General features: G+C 42.9%; 1 protein-coding gene across 1 annotated transcript in view; it reads right to left on the bottom strand.

The window, feature by feature from the left end:
* Positions 1-18,220, bottom strand: part of EVL (Enah/Vasp-like) — a 143,772-nt gene that overhangs the window by 66,995 nt on the left and 58,557 nt on the right. The window contains exon 3 of the mRNA XM_014957564.1: positions 12,222-12,399. Within this exon, the coding sequence (XP_014813050.1) occupies positions 12,222-12,399 (178 nt within the window). The remainder of the gene's footprint in view (positions 1-12,221; positions 12,400-18,220) is intronic.

Here is an 18,220-nt window from a genome sequence, read left to right as displayed (position 1 = left end):
TGGCTCCTTCCCAGCTCACCCTATCCTTTGCACCCCATGGAGATGGGAGAGAAGGGCACTGAGTGCGAAGGCAAGAGGCTGAGCCTGCAGTTACCATAGCCTCAGCATGGAGGGGTCTCTGAGGGGTTCAGATCTACTGAACACAAAACACCAGCTCTCTGGCTGGTATCAGGTATCAGGACTAGTTTCTAACCAACATCTTTCAGTCTGGCAGCCGTCTGGTGCTTTCCCAGAGGATTCAGAAGCATTTGGTTACACCACACAAATACACTTTGGGTGTTCACTGCTTCAGAGACGAGTGAAGAAACGAAGCACTGTCCTGCAGACACACACAGGAACCACAGAATCATATGGGGTTGGAAGGGACCTCTAGAGATCATCTAGTCCAACCCCCCCCGCCACTTCTGTGAAGAACACTTCTTCACATGTCCAAGCCAGGGTAAAACTGCACGGGTTGAGCACGTTGGCCAGTGAAGGCCATGCTGGTGGAAGGCCACCATCCACCACGCAACACTTGGATCCCACCAACCCGTCCTGTATTTTTTGGGTACCAAACTGTCACCTCAGTGAGATTTTGGGGAGATTAGGAAGAGCACAAGATAGGTCCCTTGTGTAAGATTTGGTCAATATTGGAAAATGACGCTCATTTAAACACCTGAGTCTCTCCCTTAGCAGAGAGGATAGGGTTGCATCAAAATAGAGCAAAACCAGTATAGTAAGTACCTACTGTTATTTTTTTTTTCCATTTAGAGAATGAAATGGTTTACATTTCTCCCTTACCCTGCCATGCTCACAGTATCTACCTCTAATACCGTGCTGTGCTGCACAGAGGAAGATGCAAAGGCAGCTTTCCAGGCGCTGCAGGAACCGCCAGAGGGAGTCCCTGGAAACCAGCCGCAGAGGAGACGGAATTAAACACAGTGTTTTCTGTAGAGCACTCCGGAATACTAATCAAGACCAACAGATAAAGCAATCCATGCAGATCAGATCAACGGTGATTGCTTTGCAGGATCTGGCTTTTTCATCAGTAGAAGCAGAGCAGATTTTTAAACGCACCTTGAGTACCTGAACCACGCTGCCTTCTCCTCAGCCGTGCAGCCAAGCACGTACGGGTACAAAGGCGAAGCTCTTCGTGAACTAAAACCACCTCTTCACAGATTGCTTCCTTCCTGAACTGCAGGACGACCCGAGATGGTTCCATTCGAGCAGGGTTGCAGTTTGCTCCCTGTCACAGGGACCGTGCAGCATGTAGAGCCACCAGCACAGGACCACATCCACACTCATCACCTCTAGGTGAGCTGTCCCTGCTCCGTGGAGGGGAAAGGAAACTACACAATCATTGTACACCAGATGCCTAGCATTTACATGGCTGAAGTTGAGTTAAATGAATCCCATTTTCAGCTGTGCTGCTTCATTAGGATCAGCTGGAGAAATTACAACACTCCTTGCCGTAAGGGCTTGAGATTCTGCTTGAAGAATGCCACAAAACCTAGAGCTTTCGGGTCTCTGACTTGGTGAAAAATAAGATGTGGGGTGACTGCATGGAGTCATCTAAGAAGGCAATTAATAGACTTTGTGTGAGCTCCCCGGGGATTACCAGCCAGCAGCAGAAGCTGCTCTAGATGCTTTGCTGGCAGCAGCATATGGCGATTCACTTGGTGGCTGGAATTAAGCAGGAGACTTTCCCCTCAGCTGAGCCTGCCCCAGAGAGGGCTGCAGAGCCGTGCCCGACCTCCTCACCGCACCACTGACTGTCCCTGCTCAGTTCCCGGGTCCTAAAACACTGTCTGCTTTGACCAGGAACAGGTTTTTAGGGAATGCTGTTCAGGCAGTGAGCTATGGCACATCACGGAAGCAGAGTTTAGAAACAAAATTCAAAACACTATCGATTTTATTTTGATCGCATGTGAAAAATCCTGCAACGTATTCCTGCTTTCTATCTATGTAAGTGTGAATTTCTTCCCGAGTTCACTTCTGATACAAAATCCAAAAATTTGCATGTACGAAGGCCATCTGTTTGCAGAGCTCAGGCAGTTGGAGAAGTGATAACGTGATGTGCATTGCTCATGTGAGCACACACATACGGACACACACAACACACGTGTGTTCCTGGGAGTTCTCCCCACCCAGGGAAACCCATGGAGCAACACTAAAAATGCAGCTTATGCGCATTAGTTTCCAGGACCCTAATTTATTATTATTAAACTAGAGGTTTAATAATTCTTGCATTTAGTAATTAATTATAGCATAATTAGAAATAATTAATCTATTAATTAGAATGTTTGGGAGAGGATCGCAGCAAAATTGTCATGAAGCAGAGAAGGGTTCTTAGCAGCAATCCTTTACAAGTCAGTGATGAGAAAGGCAGGAAAAATAGGCTGAATTTTGCCCAGAGGTGCCTGGTAGTGACACCTAAAATACATAAACAACTCACCCAGGAGCATCTGTTACTGCTCTTGGCCACACAGACAGCCCAGCTCAGGTACAAACCCCTGTACTACAGATGCCTACGTTTCTGCTCCCGGTAACAGGAGGATCGTGGTCACACAATTATTACTTGTTTGGAGTGGGACCACAGCTAGGGGAGTGTATCAATTATTGTAGAGACAAAGGTCTGGCTTTTAGCTGGGAATCCAGAAAGTCTACTAAATAATAAAAAAAAAGAACCACGTTTCTTGCCAGCTCAGCAATAACCGAAACTTTAGACGTTTGTGTTTCCCATCTTCCCTAATTTATTATTATTAAACTAGAGGTTTAATAATTCTTGCATTTAGTAATTAATTATAGCATAATTAGAAATAATTAATCTATTAATTAGAATGTTTGGGAGAGGATCGCAGCAAAATTGTCATGAAGCAGAGAAGGGTTCTTAGCAGCAATCCTTTACAAGTCAGTGATGAGAAAGACAGGAAGAATAGGCTGAATTTTGCCCAGAGGTGCCTGGTAGAGACACCTAAAATACATAAACAACTGTCCCAGGAGCATCTGTTACTGCTCTTGGCCACACAGACAGCCCAGCTCAGGTACAAACCCCTGTACTACAGATGCCTACATTTCTGCTCCCGTTAACAGGAGGATCGTGGTCACACAATTATTACTTGTTTGGAGTGGGATCACAGCTAGGGGAGTGTATCAATTATCGTAGAGACAAAGGTCTAACTTTTAGCTGGGAATCCAGAAAGTCTACTAAATAAAAAGAACCACGTTTCCTGCCAGCTCAGCAATAACCGAAACTTTAGACGTTTGTGTTTCTCATCTCAAATTAATCCCTGATGTCAATTAGCTAGTACCCAACAATCAGCATAGGCTAGCCATGAGTAGTATAAAATAAGTAATTGCGAGGCGGGGGGCTAATGTTAGAATTAAACAACATTATATATCCTATATTATGAACTATATCAGCATTTGGCTTTAAAAATAGTGTGAACCAATCCAAAGAGTGGGGTGAGATGTCAGAGTATGTGCAGAAGTAAACAGACAGTATTGTTCTGTGTGGAATTACAGCCCCTCGTCACTCAAACAGGGTCTGAAAAGGAAGACAAACTGCCTTCAGAAAGCAATTCTTGTTCCGACACAAATGAAGTCATGTTATTTTAGAGCCTACCCCAGGACACCAAATATCAAAGCAGTTTAAGAATGACAGAAAATGAACACAAAACCGAAAGAAGGTTTGGTAAAAAACATCTCTTCCAAGGAGCAATTTCTCTTTTACTGAAAGAAATCAGATGCCAAATCAATAAATAAATGTCCCATAGACTATTACTGTTGAGCAAAGCAAAACGCACTGAGACTCTACATGCCAAAGTATGGCATTGGAAAAGGCAAAGAGAAAAATACTGTTCTCATCACAAAAAGCCATTTGCTCTTCATACGCTTCAGATTTTTGAAGAGGCGTGCACTCCATAAATTACTGTACTTCTAAAATACTGATAATTAATTTTTTCCGAAGCTAATATATTCTTCTGCCCCTTACTGCAGTCTAGCGAAAAACCCACATCGCATCTCCTACCACTGAGCTCTGGGAACTTTGCCAGTTTGCACCAGTTTCAGAAAATCGAGGGTGTGAGGGCAATGGTGCTGGGGAGTCTCACGAGCAGAAGTCTTCGCTCTCAAGGTGCGCCACTCTCTCTTAAATCTCTCGACGATTTTCTCCCCACACAGTTTCCTTCCTGAAGTGGTTTGCATTTACTGCAGAAGAATTCAGCACAGCAAAAAACATCAGCGAGAGGCTCGAGAGCCGTTAAGATTTGTTATGCTCTTCAAAGAACAGAGGCACCTTTTGTAGTTCCAGACGTGCGACAGCAGCTCCGGCACTGCCGTTGCTCCAAGCAGGGTTATAATAGAGTCCTGCAGAAAAGTGGTTGAGACGTGTACGAGCAAGATGCCACAGGTTTTTTATTAGCATAACACTGGGAGAGCACTTCACTGCCCTGGAAAACTTTCCGCCGTGGATCCCTACCATCTGGGGGATTGAAAAACTTGAATTGAAAAAAAAAAACCACCAACCGATGCCTACTTCTATAGAGCAGAATAATTAAATAACGGTTTGATACTTCCTGACAGATGAATAATAGCAATGATATTTACAGTTCTAACACTGAAAGGAGTCTGTAATCCCAGTTTATCTATTCACAAGTGAAGCAATTCACCTCATGTGCTCCAGTCAGCTGGAGACAAGCTAATACAAAGATTAACCAATTTTACTCACTGCTGCTTCTGGCTGGGCCAACTTCTTCCAGGTCTGTTTTTAAACATGTTTCTCTTAATGTGAACTCAAACTTATGTATTGCACCCAGATTCTTAGGGATGTCATATATCCATTCCAGGAAACCCAGGGAGAAGCTGAGAAGAGGGCACCTGAGCAGTTTTGCAGGCAGGGGAAGCTTGCAAGGCCCACAATTCCAGGAGGAGAAGTGTTGGTTGGCTTGGAAACATGGGCAAGTGGGTTTGTATGAGGGCTGTTATCCCCATCAGCACAGTAAAGAAGAGCCTTGGGAGCAAGACACAGTTTTTCTTCTGGGGTTGCAAGGGACTCCTGCCCTCGAAGGGTCAGGCAGAGACAGGCATGGGTTGGGGACTACCCTTCACTGGTTGCTCAAGAAAATAAACTCACACCTAGTTTGGCGGGTAACAGCTCATCTCTGCCCAGTTTGCAAAGGAAGGAATCTTTTTTCCTATATTAAACAATATACTAAAGGATTATTTATAAGTCAGGTGGATTTTTCTGGAACGGTTCGTGATAAAGCCATGCAGCAGATGAAAGGAAAAAGCTCGTTATCTTACTTGAATTTCCCCTCCCTCTTCATTGACTTACAAAGCACAGCAAGTTAGATCAGAAACTGCCCTTTCTACAGACAGTTTCTGAGTACCTTAAGTTCATATTGAAACCAGAACAGGCATGAGGATGGAAAAAATTGTGAAACTTATTTCTCTAGACCTTTCTCTAGTGTTTTTGGAAGATGTCACTCAGGAAAGATTTACTCTCCTGGGTAAGCTTTGTTTTTTAAAGAAGCAAAAGCTTTTTGTATTTTTAACATGCATTCCATTAACCATTGCCTGTGGCCTGCTATTTTGACTAGCACTAGGTGTCTGGCCACATGGATCGTATTTACCCTAGTAAGTTTAAAAATTTGTGATTTACAAGTTCTCTATGCCCACATTATAAATAGGAACAACTTCTGGCATGACTCAGTTAAAAGACCTGCAGCAGAATGGCACGCTTACGGTTCTACAATGCCCACACAATATGAGGTTACAGGAGTATTTAAATGTTATTAGTATATTTAAAAGTTCAACTTGCACAGAATATACCATCTTTGTGGTTTACAGTCTCCACCTGATAGTGTGGAAAACGAGTTCACAGTGCAGTGGACGGGGCATGGATCTCCTTACACCAGCACGGTTTGGGAACCAGCTGGCTGCAAGTGGGCATTGTGTCCTCTGGTGGATCCCCTCCATTATTGATGAGTTATTCTATGTATTATGCAGTACTGTAATGAAGATGCAGTCTTTTGTCTCCCCACACTGTGTCTTCTGTGGCGCTGGGAAGTCTTGGGGCAGTATTATCAAATGAAACAGTCACTGCATTGTAGAAGATGAATGCAGTAGAAGATGAATGACAGACTTCCCTAGGAGTTACACTTCAGTGCCGCTGAAATATCGAGAGACGCGGGGCTAGTTGGAAAAATTCTATTGAAAAAATAAACTGAATATAACATTACAAAATTCTATTGAAAAAAAAAAAAATAATCGTGTGGCTTTTAATCTGAAATCCAGCGCACCATAATCTTTACACACATCCTGCACTGAGAGAACCCTTGCAATACTTAGGGCATCTAACCTTATACCGCCGGTTTATCTGCTGTTTGATGAGCCAATGCTTTACTCTTCTATTTCTGCCCTTATTTTGGAGGGATCAAAGGGCTTTTCAAGGAACTTCCTCCCAGTAATATAGAAATGCAGTCACTTTTGGATGAGAGAAAAGAGTAGAATGACTGAAGGAACGGAAGCAGATCTCAAACTCCAAAGAACTTCATCAAATCCAACTTACGGGAAAGGGGGCTGGGGAAATACATGTCAAATAACCCACAACGGCACAAAAGAAATGCCAGCAGATCTGCTAATCAGAAGAAGGGTGAGGAGCAATCCTTCTGACTGCCAGAACGTCCTCCCTGCAGAATTAAAGCTGGGTCTCTGAAGCTCTGTGATGGAAGGCATGGGGCTGAACTCTGTGACTCACGTCTTTTGCATCGTGTGGTCTTTAAGCCACTTAGAACAAGAAAATGGCTTTCTTACAAGCCTCTGACTTCCTTCAACTTCTCCCTTCTTAGTCAGGCAAGGCAGCTGACCTCGTTAGCTGTGACTAACTCTGCAACGTAGTCCTCTGCACAAGGATTTCCAGCACGTGGTGTTTATGTTTAGAAATACGGTTTTCTTGCATTGTAAATCAACAATAACCAGCCAAGTCCCCAGGGCAAAGACATGAAAAGCAAAGCAAAAATATGTTATATTCACTATGTCACAGGCAGCATTTACCAGTAGGCTGCATGCATCAGACTCTCAGTTCTTCTCCAAGAGGTACCAAGTCTTTGCCCAGGATGCCCTCAGAGCTGGTCACGCCAAGCCACAAAGCCAAACTGCTGCCTCCTTCTACAGCACAGAAACATGCAGGTGCTGTCAGGCACCAGATGGGAGGTGAAAACAGTGTCTGAAGTCAGTCAGACGGTTGGACAAGATGATCTTTAAGGTCCCTTCCAACCTAGAAGATTCTGTGATTCTGTGAAATAAGGAAGGAAAGAAATGAAGCCATTCCTTTGCCTGTCCCTAGTGATTTGGGGAGCAAGAAAGGAGAGAAAATAGTCTCATTCCCCCTCTCTCAGGGAAGTGTAACCAGTGCTGAGTGTACAGGCTCCATTAATCCCTGCAGAAAGAGTTATCTTTTACCTTCATCACGGGCACCACTGCCTTTCCTACAAAATGATGCCAGGGAAGAGCTCGCCCATTTCAGTTTACTGATTTCCTCACCTTATGTCCTGCTCCAATAACTGTGCTGTGCTGCCACAGGTCATTGCATTTGTTAAATCTAAGAGGATGTAAGCCCTGAAGAACAGGAACTTTGTCTGCATACCCAACACCAAACAGCCTGAGGGCAAGATCTGTGCAAAAGGCTTTTCCAGCAGTATCCCTGGGCAAGAAGGGGTGATGTTCTGTCCCCAGTGAAACCTGGGGGCAGGTGACAAGGTAAGCTGGTGATACTTCTTGCATCATGTAACTTGTGCCAGTAAAAGGTCTGGCTTCACAAAGAGGACACCCCCGAAAGAAAAACAATTTAATGGGAAGTCATTTGTCATACTAATGGTCTTAACAAATGGCACCATTAAAGAACTGTAAGCAAGAGTACTGGTAATGAGCAAGTCAATGTTATCATTTGCTCTCATTTTGCAGGCTGGCTCAGGACCAACTCTTCAGATTTTATTGTAAAGGAGAACAGATTCAAGAGACTTTTAAGGAATCAAAGTAATTAGGCCGATAAACAAGCTGGCAGGTAAACAACTGGGATTTAGTGAGGCAACTGTCAACCTCTAAAGGAAGGATGGTACACATTTGTATTACTATTTTCTCTTTAGTCTTATTTTATCTCATTTCAGACTACTCCTAACATGATCATTAGCATCCTTACAAAGCACAAGAGTGAGTACATGTTCAGCTCCTGCATTTCACCCCTTGCTTCAGCCCTCCCCACGGGTAAGAGTAGGAGTTCACCCACTGCAGAAATACCACGAGGCAGCAAGTTTTGACTACAGGTTTTCTCCCAACTTTCCTAAGCTTTGGGACATCAGACTCCTGGGAAGAATTCCTCCCCAGGGATGATCTTGACAGGCAACCCAGTTTAACACAGGCTGGATGTAGGATCCAATTCAGCCCATTTAACCATGGGCATTTAACGAAGCACTCAGTTTAGTTTCCACTAGTGCCACAAGTAATCAACACAGAGACATCACTGCCTGCGGTGAATGATCTCGAATATTGTAGTTTCTCTCGTGAATAAGTGGGACAGTACAGTAATTCTCAACACTAGTTCATAACTGTGTATTCATTTGAAGTGACTCATTCATTTAAAAGTCAGCACTGCCTAAAAATATTTCCAGCTCTGCAGAACATGGCCCGCTACAATTTTTTAAACTAATTCAGCTTAATGCACCATTCAAAAGCCCACACCGTTGCTTTGCCACTTAGAGTAGTTCTTTTCCCCAGTGTTACGGTACCCTGACTCCACGTCTGCTGAAGAAAGGATGCAGTCTCAGAGGCTCTGCTGTAGGCTCCCGTGATTAATTTTAGTCTATGCAAGTGGGCGGTAGAACGAAGGTAGCAGCAGTCATGGAAGCCAGAATCTGTACCCAACTATGGGAAGATCAGCAGTGCCTAAACACAATAATGTCTCAGCAGGGAATATACGAAACAAGTAAACATTAGATATAGCACATCCCATGTAGCGCGTGTAGCATATCCCCAGCTGCAGAGCTCGCAGACAGACCGGGTGTTCTGCGCTGGGAATGGGCCAGAGGGAACCTCAGTTTAACTCCCTGCTCTCGGTGAAGGATTTTCATGGAATCACTGATTTGTCAGGGTTGGAAGGGACCTCTAGAGATCATCCAGTCCAACTCCCCTGCTAAAGCAGGATTGCCCAGAGCACATTACTCAGGACTGCGTCCAGGCGGGTCTTGAAAATCTCCAGAGAAGGGGACTCCACGCCCTCCCTGGGCAGCCTGTTCCAGGGCTCTGGCACCCTCACCGTAAAGAAGTTCTTCCTTATATTTGAATGGAACTTCCCATGTTCCAGCTTGTGCCTGTTGCTCCTCATCCTATCACTGGAAACCACTGAAAAGAGTACAGCTCCATCATACTTTAACCCACCCATTAGGTACTTGTAAACATAGATAAGGTCTCCCCTCAGCCTTCTCTTCTCCAGGCTAAAGAGCCCCAGCTCTTTGAGCCTTTCCTCGTAAGGGAGGTGCTCCAATCCCTTAATCATCTTTGCTGCCCTACGTTGGACTCTCTCCAGTAGTTTCCTGTCCCTCTTGAACTGGGGAGCTCAGAACTGGACACAATATTCCAGTTGTGACCTCCCCAGTGTCGAGTAGAGAGGGAGAATGACCTCCCTTGACCTACTGGCCACACTCTTCCCTATGCAGCCCAGGATTCCATTGGCCATCTGGGCAACAAGGGCACATTGCTGGCTCAGGGAAAGTTTGCTATCTATGAGGACTCCCAATCCTTCTCCTCTAGTGTGTGAGCAGTTCTGCGCATACAAATACACTCCTTAAAGCTGTCATCCATCTGTATAACCACACGAGCAACTTTAATATACGAATGCATAAATATAGTACATATATTTTTTCCTAATGATTTTTCCGTATGATATAGCAAACCCTAATGCAGCACACAGGCAGCAGAATGGATGGAGTACCCAGGCAGTGGCTGTCTGAAAAGATATATGGATAAGTGTGTTTATGTGAATTCCTATTCGCATTAAATCATGCCCACAAAAGCTTACGCGCTCTATGAGCCTAGAAAAGCAGAGCTGAATAAACGCTTTATACCTTATATCTATTATGTATTTTTGCTGTCAACTTGCATGCTGAGATCATTGCAATAACCAGGAAACTTATGATTATATAAAAGTCCTAAATATAATCTATTACCAATTTGTAGCTAATGTAATTTTAAAGAGAAATAGTTATAGAAATACATTTTGTAATTAAAAAATAATTTTGATAAAAATGAACCTTTTGGGAATTTGTTTCATAGAATCAGAGATTTTTTTTAAAAACCACAAATGTTGAAATTCCCTTTAAACCAAATTTCAGTTTTTGATAAACTCAGCTGTAAAGAATGGGAGAAGTGGCAATCTTTGAAACTTTTACCACTTTATGTATGAGAGAAAAGGGGTTGCTGAAGACTGAATGTTTATCAAACCATTTTTTATTTCTTGAAAAGAAAGTAGGAATTTTTTTCATCTGTGACCCAATTCATGTCTCTCTCTCTGACAACTACAAACTTTAAATGCAAGCTCCTCAGCATGGGCTGGATCTTATGTCTGTAAAGCAACTAACACACTTTGGTGTGCTAAGTAAATGAATAAAAGAATACCTCCCAAAATGCAAATTATTATTTGCTCTATATTAATAAACTTCTCAGACATTTAATAAGCTTTTCAAGTACCCAGAAATACCTGTTGTTCTTTGCCAGGAGTAGCAAACATAACTAAGTATTCACTTAAAGATAGTTTCTTTCTTTTTAGCCTAAAAGCAATAAATTATCATCTTGAGACACACTTTTCCACAAGGCACCTCCCTGGAACAACCTCAAAATCCTGCAAAAATCCCACTCACTTTAATGGGAAGGGACAGATGGGGAAAAAAACCAACCTAAACTTAAGGAGTTTCAGAATAAAGGCCTACTCAGACATCAAATTACTACATCAAGACCATATCCAAATTTTGGAGCCTCATCTGGTGGTCTAAAAGAGCACATGTAAGCAGCCAAAGAGTTCTATACTCTTCAGACTTGCATGAATTTAGGACTGGTGAGTGTTACCTAGATTTCCTCCTGAATTTTCCACCTGCTGTGGCACAAGTAGAGCTGGAAAAGTTCAAGCTGAAGAAGGTAAAAGTAAATATAGCTCAGAATCTAAGACATTTATTGATTTTTGATGACTTTTGCATTTGTCAGCTACATAGGATGAATAGAAAAAGCGTAGTAAAATACATAAACTTTTCTATTACAAATACACCTTTTGGTGAGACATATTTCTGCATTGAAGGTTATCAGGAGACAACCTCACTCTAGAGAGAGTCTGTCAGCAGTGAACACTGTAGTGAATGCTGGATAGCAGCAAGGCATGTAAACCTTGATTCACAGTGTTTTCAAAAGGGAAATGGGGTAGTGGTGTGTACTTTGCAGGAAAAAGACACAAGGATTGCTTTCTGTCCCCAGCCCAGGAGCTGCAGAGAGGTCATAGGTGTGTAACTGAGGACAATACTTCATCCAGATACCACAGACCAGAAACTGGTTTCTGTTGAGAAACCAGGACTTTATTTTGGGCTCTCATCAGACTAGTGAAATGACAATTTCACAGAACAGTAAACTTCACCACAAACTTCACGGCAGTCAACGGGGTACTTAGGAACAACATCAGTCAACGTCGAGTACAAGCCTTTGTATTTTACCTTATGAAATAACCAAGATGCCACACATTCCTCCTTTTGAAAGCCAGCCCACAAGAGCCAACGGCTGTAGCTGACACCTAACAGACTGGAAATACCATCTCCTAGATCTGCCTTACAAAATGCTGCTAATTTTACTCTAGCTTCTATTTATTTAAAGTCATATTCCTCCATGTTACATGTAACGCAACGTCTACTCAGATCCACATAAGTCCATGGGGCTACCTCCCTTCTTAGGCATTCCCAAATAACCATTGATTTCCTATCATGAGTTAAGCTACCATGAAAAATTAGAAGGCAGGCGCATAAAGCTTGAAAATACATAAAATTCATACCACTGCAAATGCTGATCTAAAGGCTGTCTACCAGAGACCAACTTTTTTTTACAACATGTTCTAGAACGGCATACTATCCAACACAACTGCACCAGGTGATCGATAACAAGCACTGGAAAATGTCACAGATTAATAAAGAGCATAGCGGTTGCTAATTTACCTCCATCTTGTGAGTTCATGATATTGAGAGCAAACAGCATTGCGTTGGAGAACGTGGTAGCCTCTTCTTTGCTTGCAAAATTCAAGCCGTAGACCTGCCGTGCATCGCGCCATTGATGAAAGGTAGGTGTTGCCTGATTGTACTTCAGTCCTTTCACAATTGAGTAATTAATCACTACCTGTGATATGAAAGAGAAGGGTGAAGATTAAAAATAGCTCTGTTTTCAGTGGGAATAAAAAACCCCAACCCTTTGATAAAGTTTAATTACATTTTTAGAGGCAATTCGTATGGCAGCTCCTACGTGGCTGTACGGTAAGGCAGTGTGTGTTTCGATGACAGAAGACCCATATCTGGGGGTGACATTTACGGCAGTTCAATTCATCCTCGGGGACTCACTAGCTAGTTTTGCAAAATCTATTACCTGCTCGTGTTTTCTACAGCACCTCCGCTGGCTACAGCTGTGCAGATCCTGCAGACAGATGTCAGGAGCCAGTGCCAGCAGCTGCTGCCATCTTTTGGGGGATGATCGTGCACAATTGTCAGAAAAAAAGCCAGACAGAGCTCTTGGCACTAACCCTGCCCCTACAGCAGATAAATATTTGAGTCATTGCACTGGCTCTGCTTTTCTCCTCCCATGCGCCTGATCACCACCAGCTTCTTATGTAGAAAGAGTTTTTTCTCTAGAATCAGACAAGCAATGACAAAACCAGAGAAATACATATTTCCTCTCCCATCTCCTCCCTTGCTGAATGTACTATAATTTCCAGGTAAGGGTTGACTGCAGCAGAAGGGTGTTTCTGCATGGTTTGATTTAATCTGCTAAATACAATGCCCTGTTTCTCCTTGAGCAGGGCACACGGGACACCCAATTACACAGTAAATCTGGGATCCGACCAGAAACCTCCACGCTTATGCTAAAAGCTAAATAAGCTTTATGCTAAAAGCATAAGCTGCAGTAGCTTACGGTGGAGAGACAGGAGTGTCCACTGCAGCACTAATAAACCAAAAGGACCCATGGCAGAAACAGCACCCTGAGGTCCCCCAATGGTCTTTGACTATTTGGTCTATCTTTAGGCATAAATTATCCTGATGGTTATTGAACATCGGATACCTCGTCCAAGTGTTGCTCTCAAACCCATATCATTATTAACTTTCCATGTAGATGCACTGGGCAGCAATCAGACCTACACTGCTTTTTTTGGTCACATTTCGTGGAGAGGGTCCTGACCTGTGATCCAAAGGGAGATGCAGTGCGACCTGTGCTTGGTACACAGGTTCACAAGAGTTGGTGCCCTGAAAATGGGAACCGCATAGCCAGCATGCTTCATGGGAGTCACCCACACCAACCAGAATGATGTGGAAGCCACGTTGCTCCAGCCACAGCAAAACCGTGAACTCAGCAGCTTAGACAGCCCTTTTCTCTTAAAAAATGGTGACACCACCCCCATTCTACCTCTGAGCATTGGGAGAGCCTGTACCAATGTTTTTCACATGGCAGGAGCCTCTGGAGCATCAAGTAGACTCATGCCTGGATTACTAACCCAACAGTTTTAAGGTGAACCTTAAGTTTTTCAACCACTTTTGAATAGCTTAACCAAGGGAAGGCACAGCCAGTGTCTTCAAGAAAATGTTTAGAAAGACTGTGAGTTTCTACCGGGCTTTTCAAAGTCAGTATTTTTCACTTACTAAAAGAGTATTCTGCTTCAAAGGACAGCACCCATAAAGTCCAAAGAGCACCAGACTGCTCTTGCAGTTATAAAATGAAAGACAAAAATTGTAAAACCTATGCCAAAAATCATTTAATACAAGTCAGGTAAACTGTTCAAAATTTGCTTTTCAAGAACATCAACTCAAAGTGCCCAGAGAATCCACTGTGTTCAGAAGGTTTGATCCCTTCAGTCAAAAAAAGACAGAATTTGAATGTTGACCTTCAGGGATCATCAGGATGCCTATATGTGTAATACTTTGTCTTCAAACTCAGAGAGTTTAAAACTGGGAAATGAAACATAAAATAGAGTGATTTTAATTTTATCTCCTTTGGGTAATGTTTCTAGGAAAAAAAAAAAGAAAAAAAAAAGAGGGGTTCTCCTGCTGTTTAAGCATGAGTACACACAGGTATCTGGTACAGATGGTGTTGAGACTCTGCAAGGCACATGACGATAACTAAGTGCTTCAGAGCAGTAATTAAAACAACGAAGGTCTCCCTGTTTGGGGCATAAGGGGTTTTTTTACAATAGTTTCTAAGGGATCTTTACACTAAAACTTCTTATGTCAGTAAGACAGCATCTGCCGTGCTGAGCAGACTAACGGTTCATCTTTTAATCTTCAGCTGTAGCCTATAAGAGGTGAATTGGAGAAACTTACTGGAAATCTTGCAGAAATAAGTAATTAATTTGTCCATAACAAACAGTTATTCTTATAACTCTTCACCCAGAGTTTGTCTAAAAAGCTTATGTGACTATTTTTTTCTTTTCCAACCCCTTTTAGTATTTTCTATCCTGAAGCAAAGTAGTCTTGTTACTGATATAAATGTCTGTGTTGTTTTGAACCCTGTAAAATTCTGGATTTCAATGATGTTCTATGACAAGGAGTTTCACAGACCAGTTGTGCGTAGTATTAATATGTTGACACTTCTCAATGTTCCCATCACTATAACGTTAAAAAAGGATTTGCTTCACTTCTATCCATTACTTTCCTTCACCCTTTCATCTCTGTTTCAAGTGTAGGCTCTCTGGGGCACAAAGGCAATTTTGGAGTCTATTAAAAAGCTCAAAAACAGGAAGCCCTTCCCCTTGACTGCAGTCTGTAGGTTGCCGAGTTATAAGTTGTCAGCAGCGACGATGGTGGTAGTTTACAGGACTCACAGGACTGGGGCTAGAAGGGGGGTCGAGTGACCATCAGGACCACATCAGGACATCTGAGGTGCAGCCACAACCCAGATCATGGGAAGAGCTCCCACACAAGTCTTACCGACCATACTCTTGCTTATCGAACCAGAACAAGACATTTGTTTGTTTCTCCAGAGTATGAAATATTTCAGAAGTTTCTTATCAGCTTGGGATCTGCCATGCTCCCAGTGCTCAGACTCTTCTCATGGAGAGCAGTCGTGTAATTGCTAAGGCAGGGAGGATACAGCACAGCAGCTAAAAACTGCCACAGTTGAGGCCAGATTCTTTATTTCTATAAACAGGCCCAAACCTGACCAACTTCTAATAAGTTACAGCGGTGATTAACTGGTTCTTTATTTTTCAAAAAATGTGGTTCGGTTTCTATCTCAAGAATGCTCTCCCTCTTTCAGGTTTGGCTTAGGCTCAAATGTAAAATGTCCCACCTTCCCCAAAGCCCTGTTTTTACAATCACTTCTTAGCCACATCAATACACCAAACCCTCAGGAGATATGACTCACTTTTGACTTGCACCCTCCTCCCAGTCTATTTGCCCAGCACATGAGTGCTTTTGGTGATGAGATCATGCTGGGCTGAAATCACTTGATGTAAGATCACCATTTTAAACCCTCAGCTGATGAGGACTCCAAACTGGGGAGCTACTGTTTGTCAGCTAGGCCATAAAGGTGGACCACTTTGGTGTTTTTAGCTTTGTGAACTTGTTGCATGGTGACTGGAGCTAACACACTGCACCTTTACAACAGGGTAGGTTAAAACAGGTCACAACACGAGGGTAAACCATTTGCTTGCGACTGCTGGGCTTCAAGAAACTGAAGGCTGCAAGGCAACATCAAAGCTGGTGACATCAAGAGATTGCAGTACTGATCCAGCCTTGGCTTCAAACCAGTTCTGGCCTCTGTGGCTACTTCAAAGCTTCAAAAGTCTTGTTTCTGGTTTTCTGAAGATGACCACTCATGGCAGCATGAGTCTACACAAATGCACAGGTCCGTGCAGAGCAGGAAGGGGAATTCATGGACCGCTGGTCCGTGACTTAGCACTGCTGCTGCACGCAAGCACGCGACCTGCACCTCACCCAGACACTTCAGGAGAAGAAGAGGTCGGGTGACCACTTCCTGGTGGTGAGAACGATGCTCAGGTTCTCCCACACTAAACCCCATGTTTCTTTGCGGTGAACTTTTTAGACACCGTCAGCTAAAGAAGTTAAACACAGATAAGGTAAGCAGAATGAAAAGACAGTATCATAAACCCCAACACATGCACCAAAAAAGGGCTAGGAAACAGAAAGGCAGCTAGTCTTTACAACAAAAGGGGTCTACAGAAGAACGTATGCGAATAAAAAACAAGGGGGATGAAAATGAAAGGGAGAGATTATTAGAAGTATGATATAAAACAACAAAAATTAAATGGGAAACATTAAAGGCAGGCAGGGGTGAAGTCATGAAGATTACTCTAGTCTACGCCTTGCCAAACAGTATGTAACCAAACTTAAGATTGTTCCTCCGTGATATTGCTGTGTTATGTATTTTAAACTAGTTTCTCAACTCTTGGAAATCTGTGTAGCTTCATTAGCTTCAGTATATGCCAAAGCACATATTAGCTGAATACTAGTCCTTTCTGAAAAACATGGCTTTCCTGGCAAAGCAACAGCTTTGACTAAAACCTCACTTTCAGTGTGATGTAGCACAACCTGAGAGCAAGCATGAAATGGCTTGTACAGAAAATTCTTTTAACTGAAATTCATTTTTGTTCTCATTAAATGCAAATACTTAGCAAGCATAGCAAGCTTATGACTCCATGTGAGACTCATATGAAATATATTAAATTCTGAATCTTAAAGAGTTTCAGATCATTCCCTTTAATACTACGATGCTACACTGTCTTGAATTTATTCATAATACTGGATTTTTGTAATTATATTTACAGTGGATACTTTCTCTTTGACAATTTTATGTGACTAAGGTAACCTGTGCTTTTCTGTTTGTTTGAGGGAGGATTTTTAGTCTTTAAACTCTAGAAAAAAACTCTTCTGTTTCCTTCTGAATTGAGATGGTTTTTAGATGCCATGCAGCCTCTTAGTAAGTGGGAACATTTGCAAGCAAATAGACTATGACAGTTATTGCAAAACATGTTTAAAGGGGATCAAGATTGAATTTTTAATATGCCCTACTCCTTAAATTGTATACTCTGATTAGGACAGACCTCTGGTACACAGTCTGCCTTACACATATATACAGACTTTATGACTTTTGCTTGTTTTGCACCAGCTCTTCAGACGCTTCTTAGATTGTAGTCACATGAAAATAATTTACATCCACCTGCTGGCTATGTAAAATAAACAGCTAACGTGGCATGTTACAAAGCAGTACAGGTTTTCACAACTGACTAAGAAGCCACTGCATTTCATTTATTTTCAGAAATATCTTCTGTTTTTGAAATGGAACTACATAAACGTATTACCTTTACTGAGAAGGATGAAAGCAGTCACAAAAGATGTGGCAGATGGTTCAAAAGTGTCCTGCAAGGATCTGAAAACCAATGGGCTAAAACCTCCAACTATTTCTATTCTGCTATTCCTTTTTCAAATTGCTGACTGTGTATATGGACAGTGCAGCAACGTCATTAACGTTTCTAGTGATCACCCTGGCTAGCTTTCCCAGCTGGCACAAGAGCCACCACAGCTGAGGCACATCATCTGCATTTCCATGAGCAGATCAGTCAATTTAACACTTGTGGCAGCTGAGAGGTGGTGGTGCCCCAGCTCCCAGTCTCCAGCATGGCTTGGAGCTAGCCTAGGCTAGGCTTGGTTTGTCTTGGCTAGGTGGGCTTGGCTTGCCCTGTCCCGTCCATCTGATGGTGGTGATGGTGCTCATCATACCTTCCCAGGAGGCAATGCCTCTCTCTGAACCATCAGAAAATCAATCACCCAGTGTCTTCTGCCAGGTTGAGGGCTCAAGGTAAGCATGGGAGGTGGGCAGCCTGGGCTGCTACCACCGCACCGGCCTCACACCAACACGGAGCGGGGAGTCTTTGACTCTGAAATGTCTGCTCTAAAATACAAGTTGCACAGCAGTATGGCACTACAACTGCCCCCCC

This window comes from Calidris pugnax, unplaced genomic scaffold, assembly GCF_001431845.1.
Source record: "Calidris pugnax isolate Ruff unplaced genomic scaffold, ASM143184v1 scaffold211, whole genome shotgun sequence".
Lineage (NCBI taxonomy): Eukaryota > Metazoa > Chordata > Aves > Charadriiformes > Scolopacidae > Calidris > Calidris pugnax.
The sequence above is the reverse complement of the archived record's forward strand: the minus strand, read 5'-3'. Positions and strand labels throughout refer to the sequence as shown.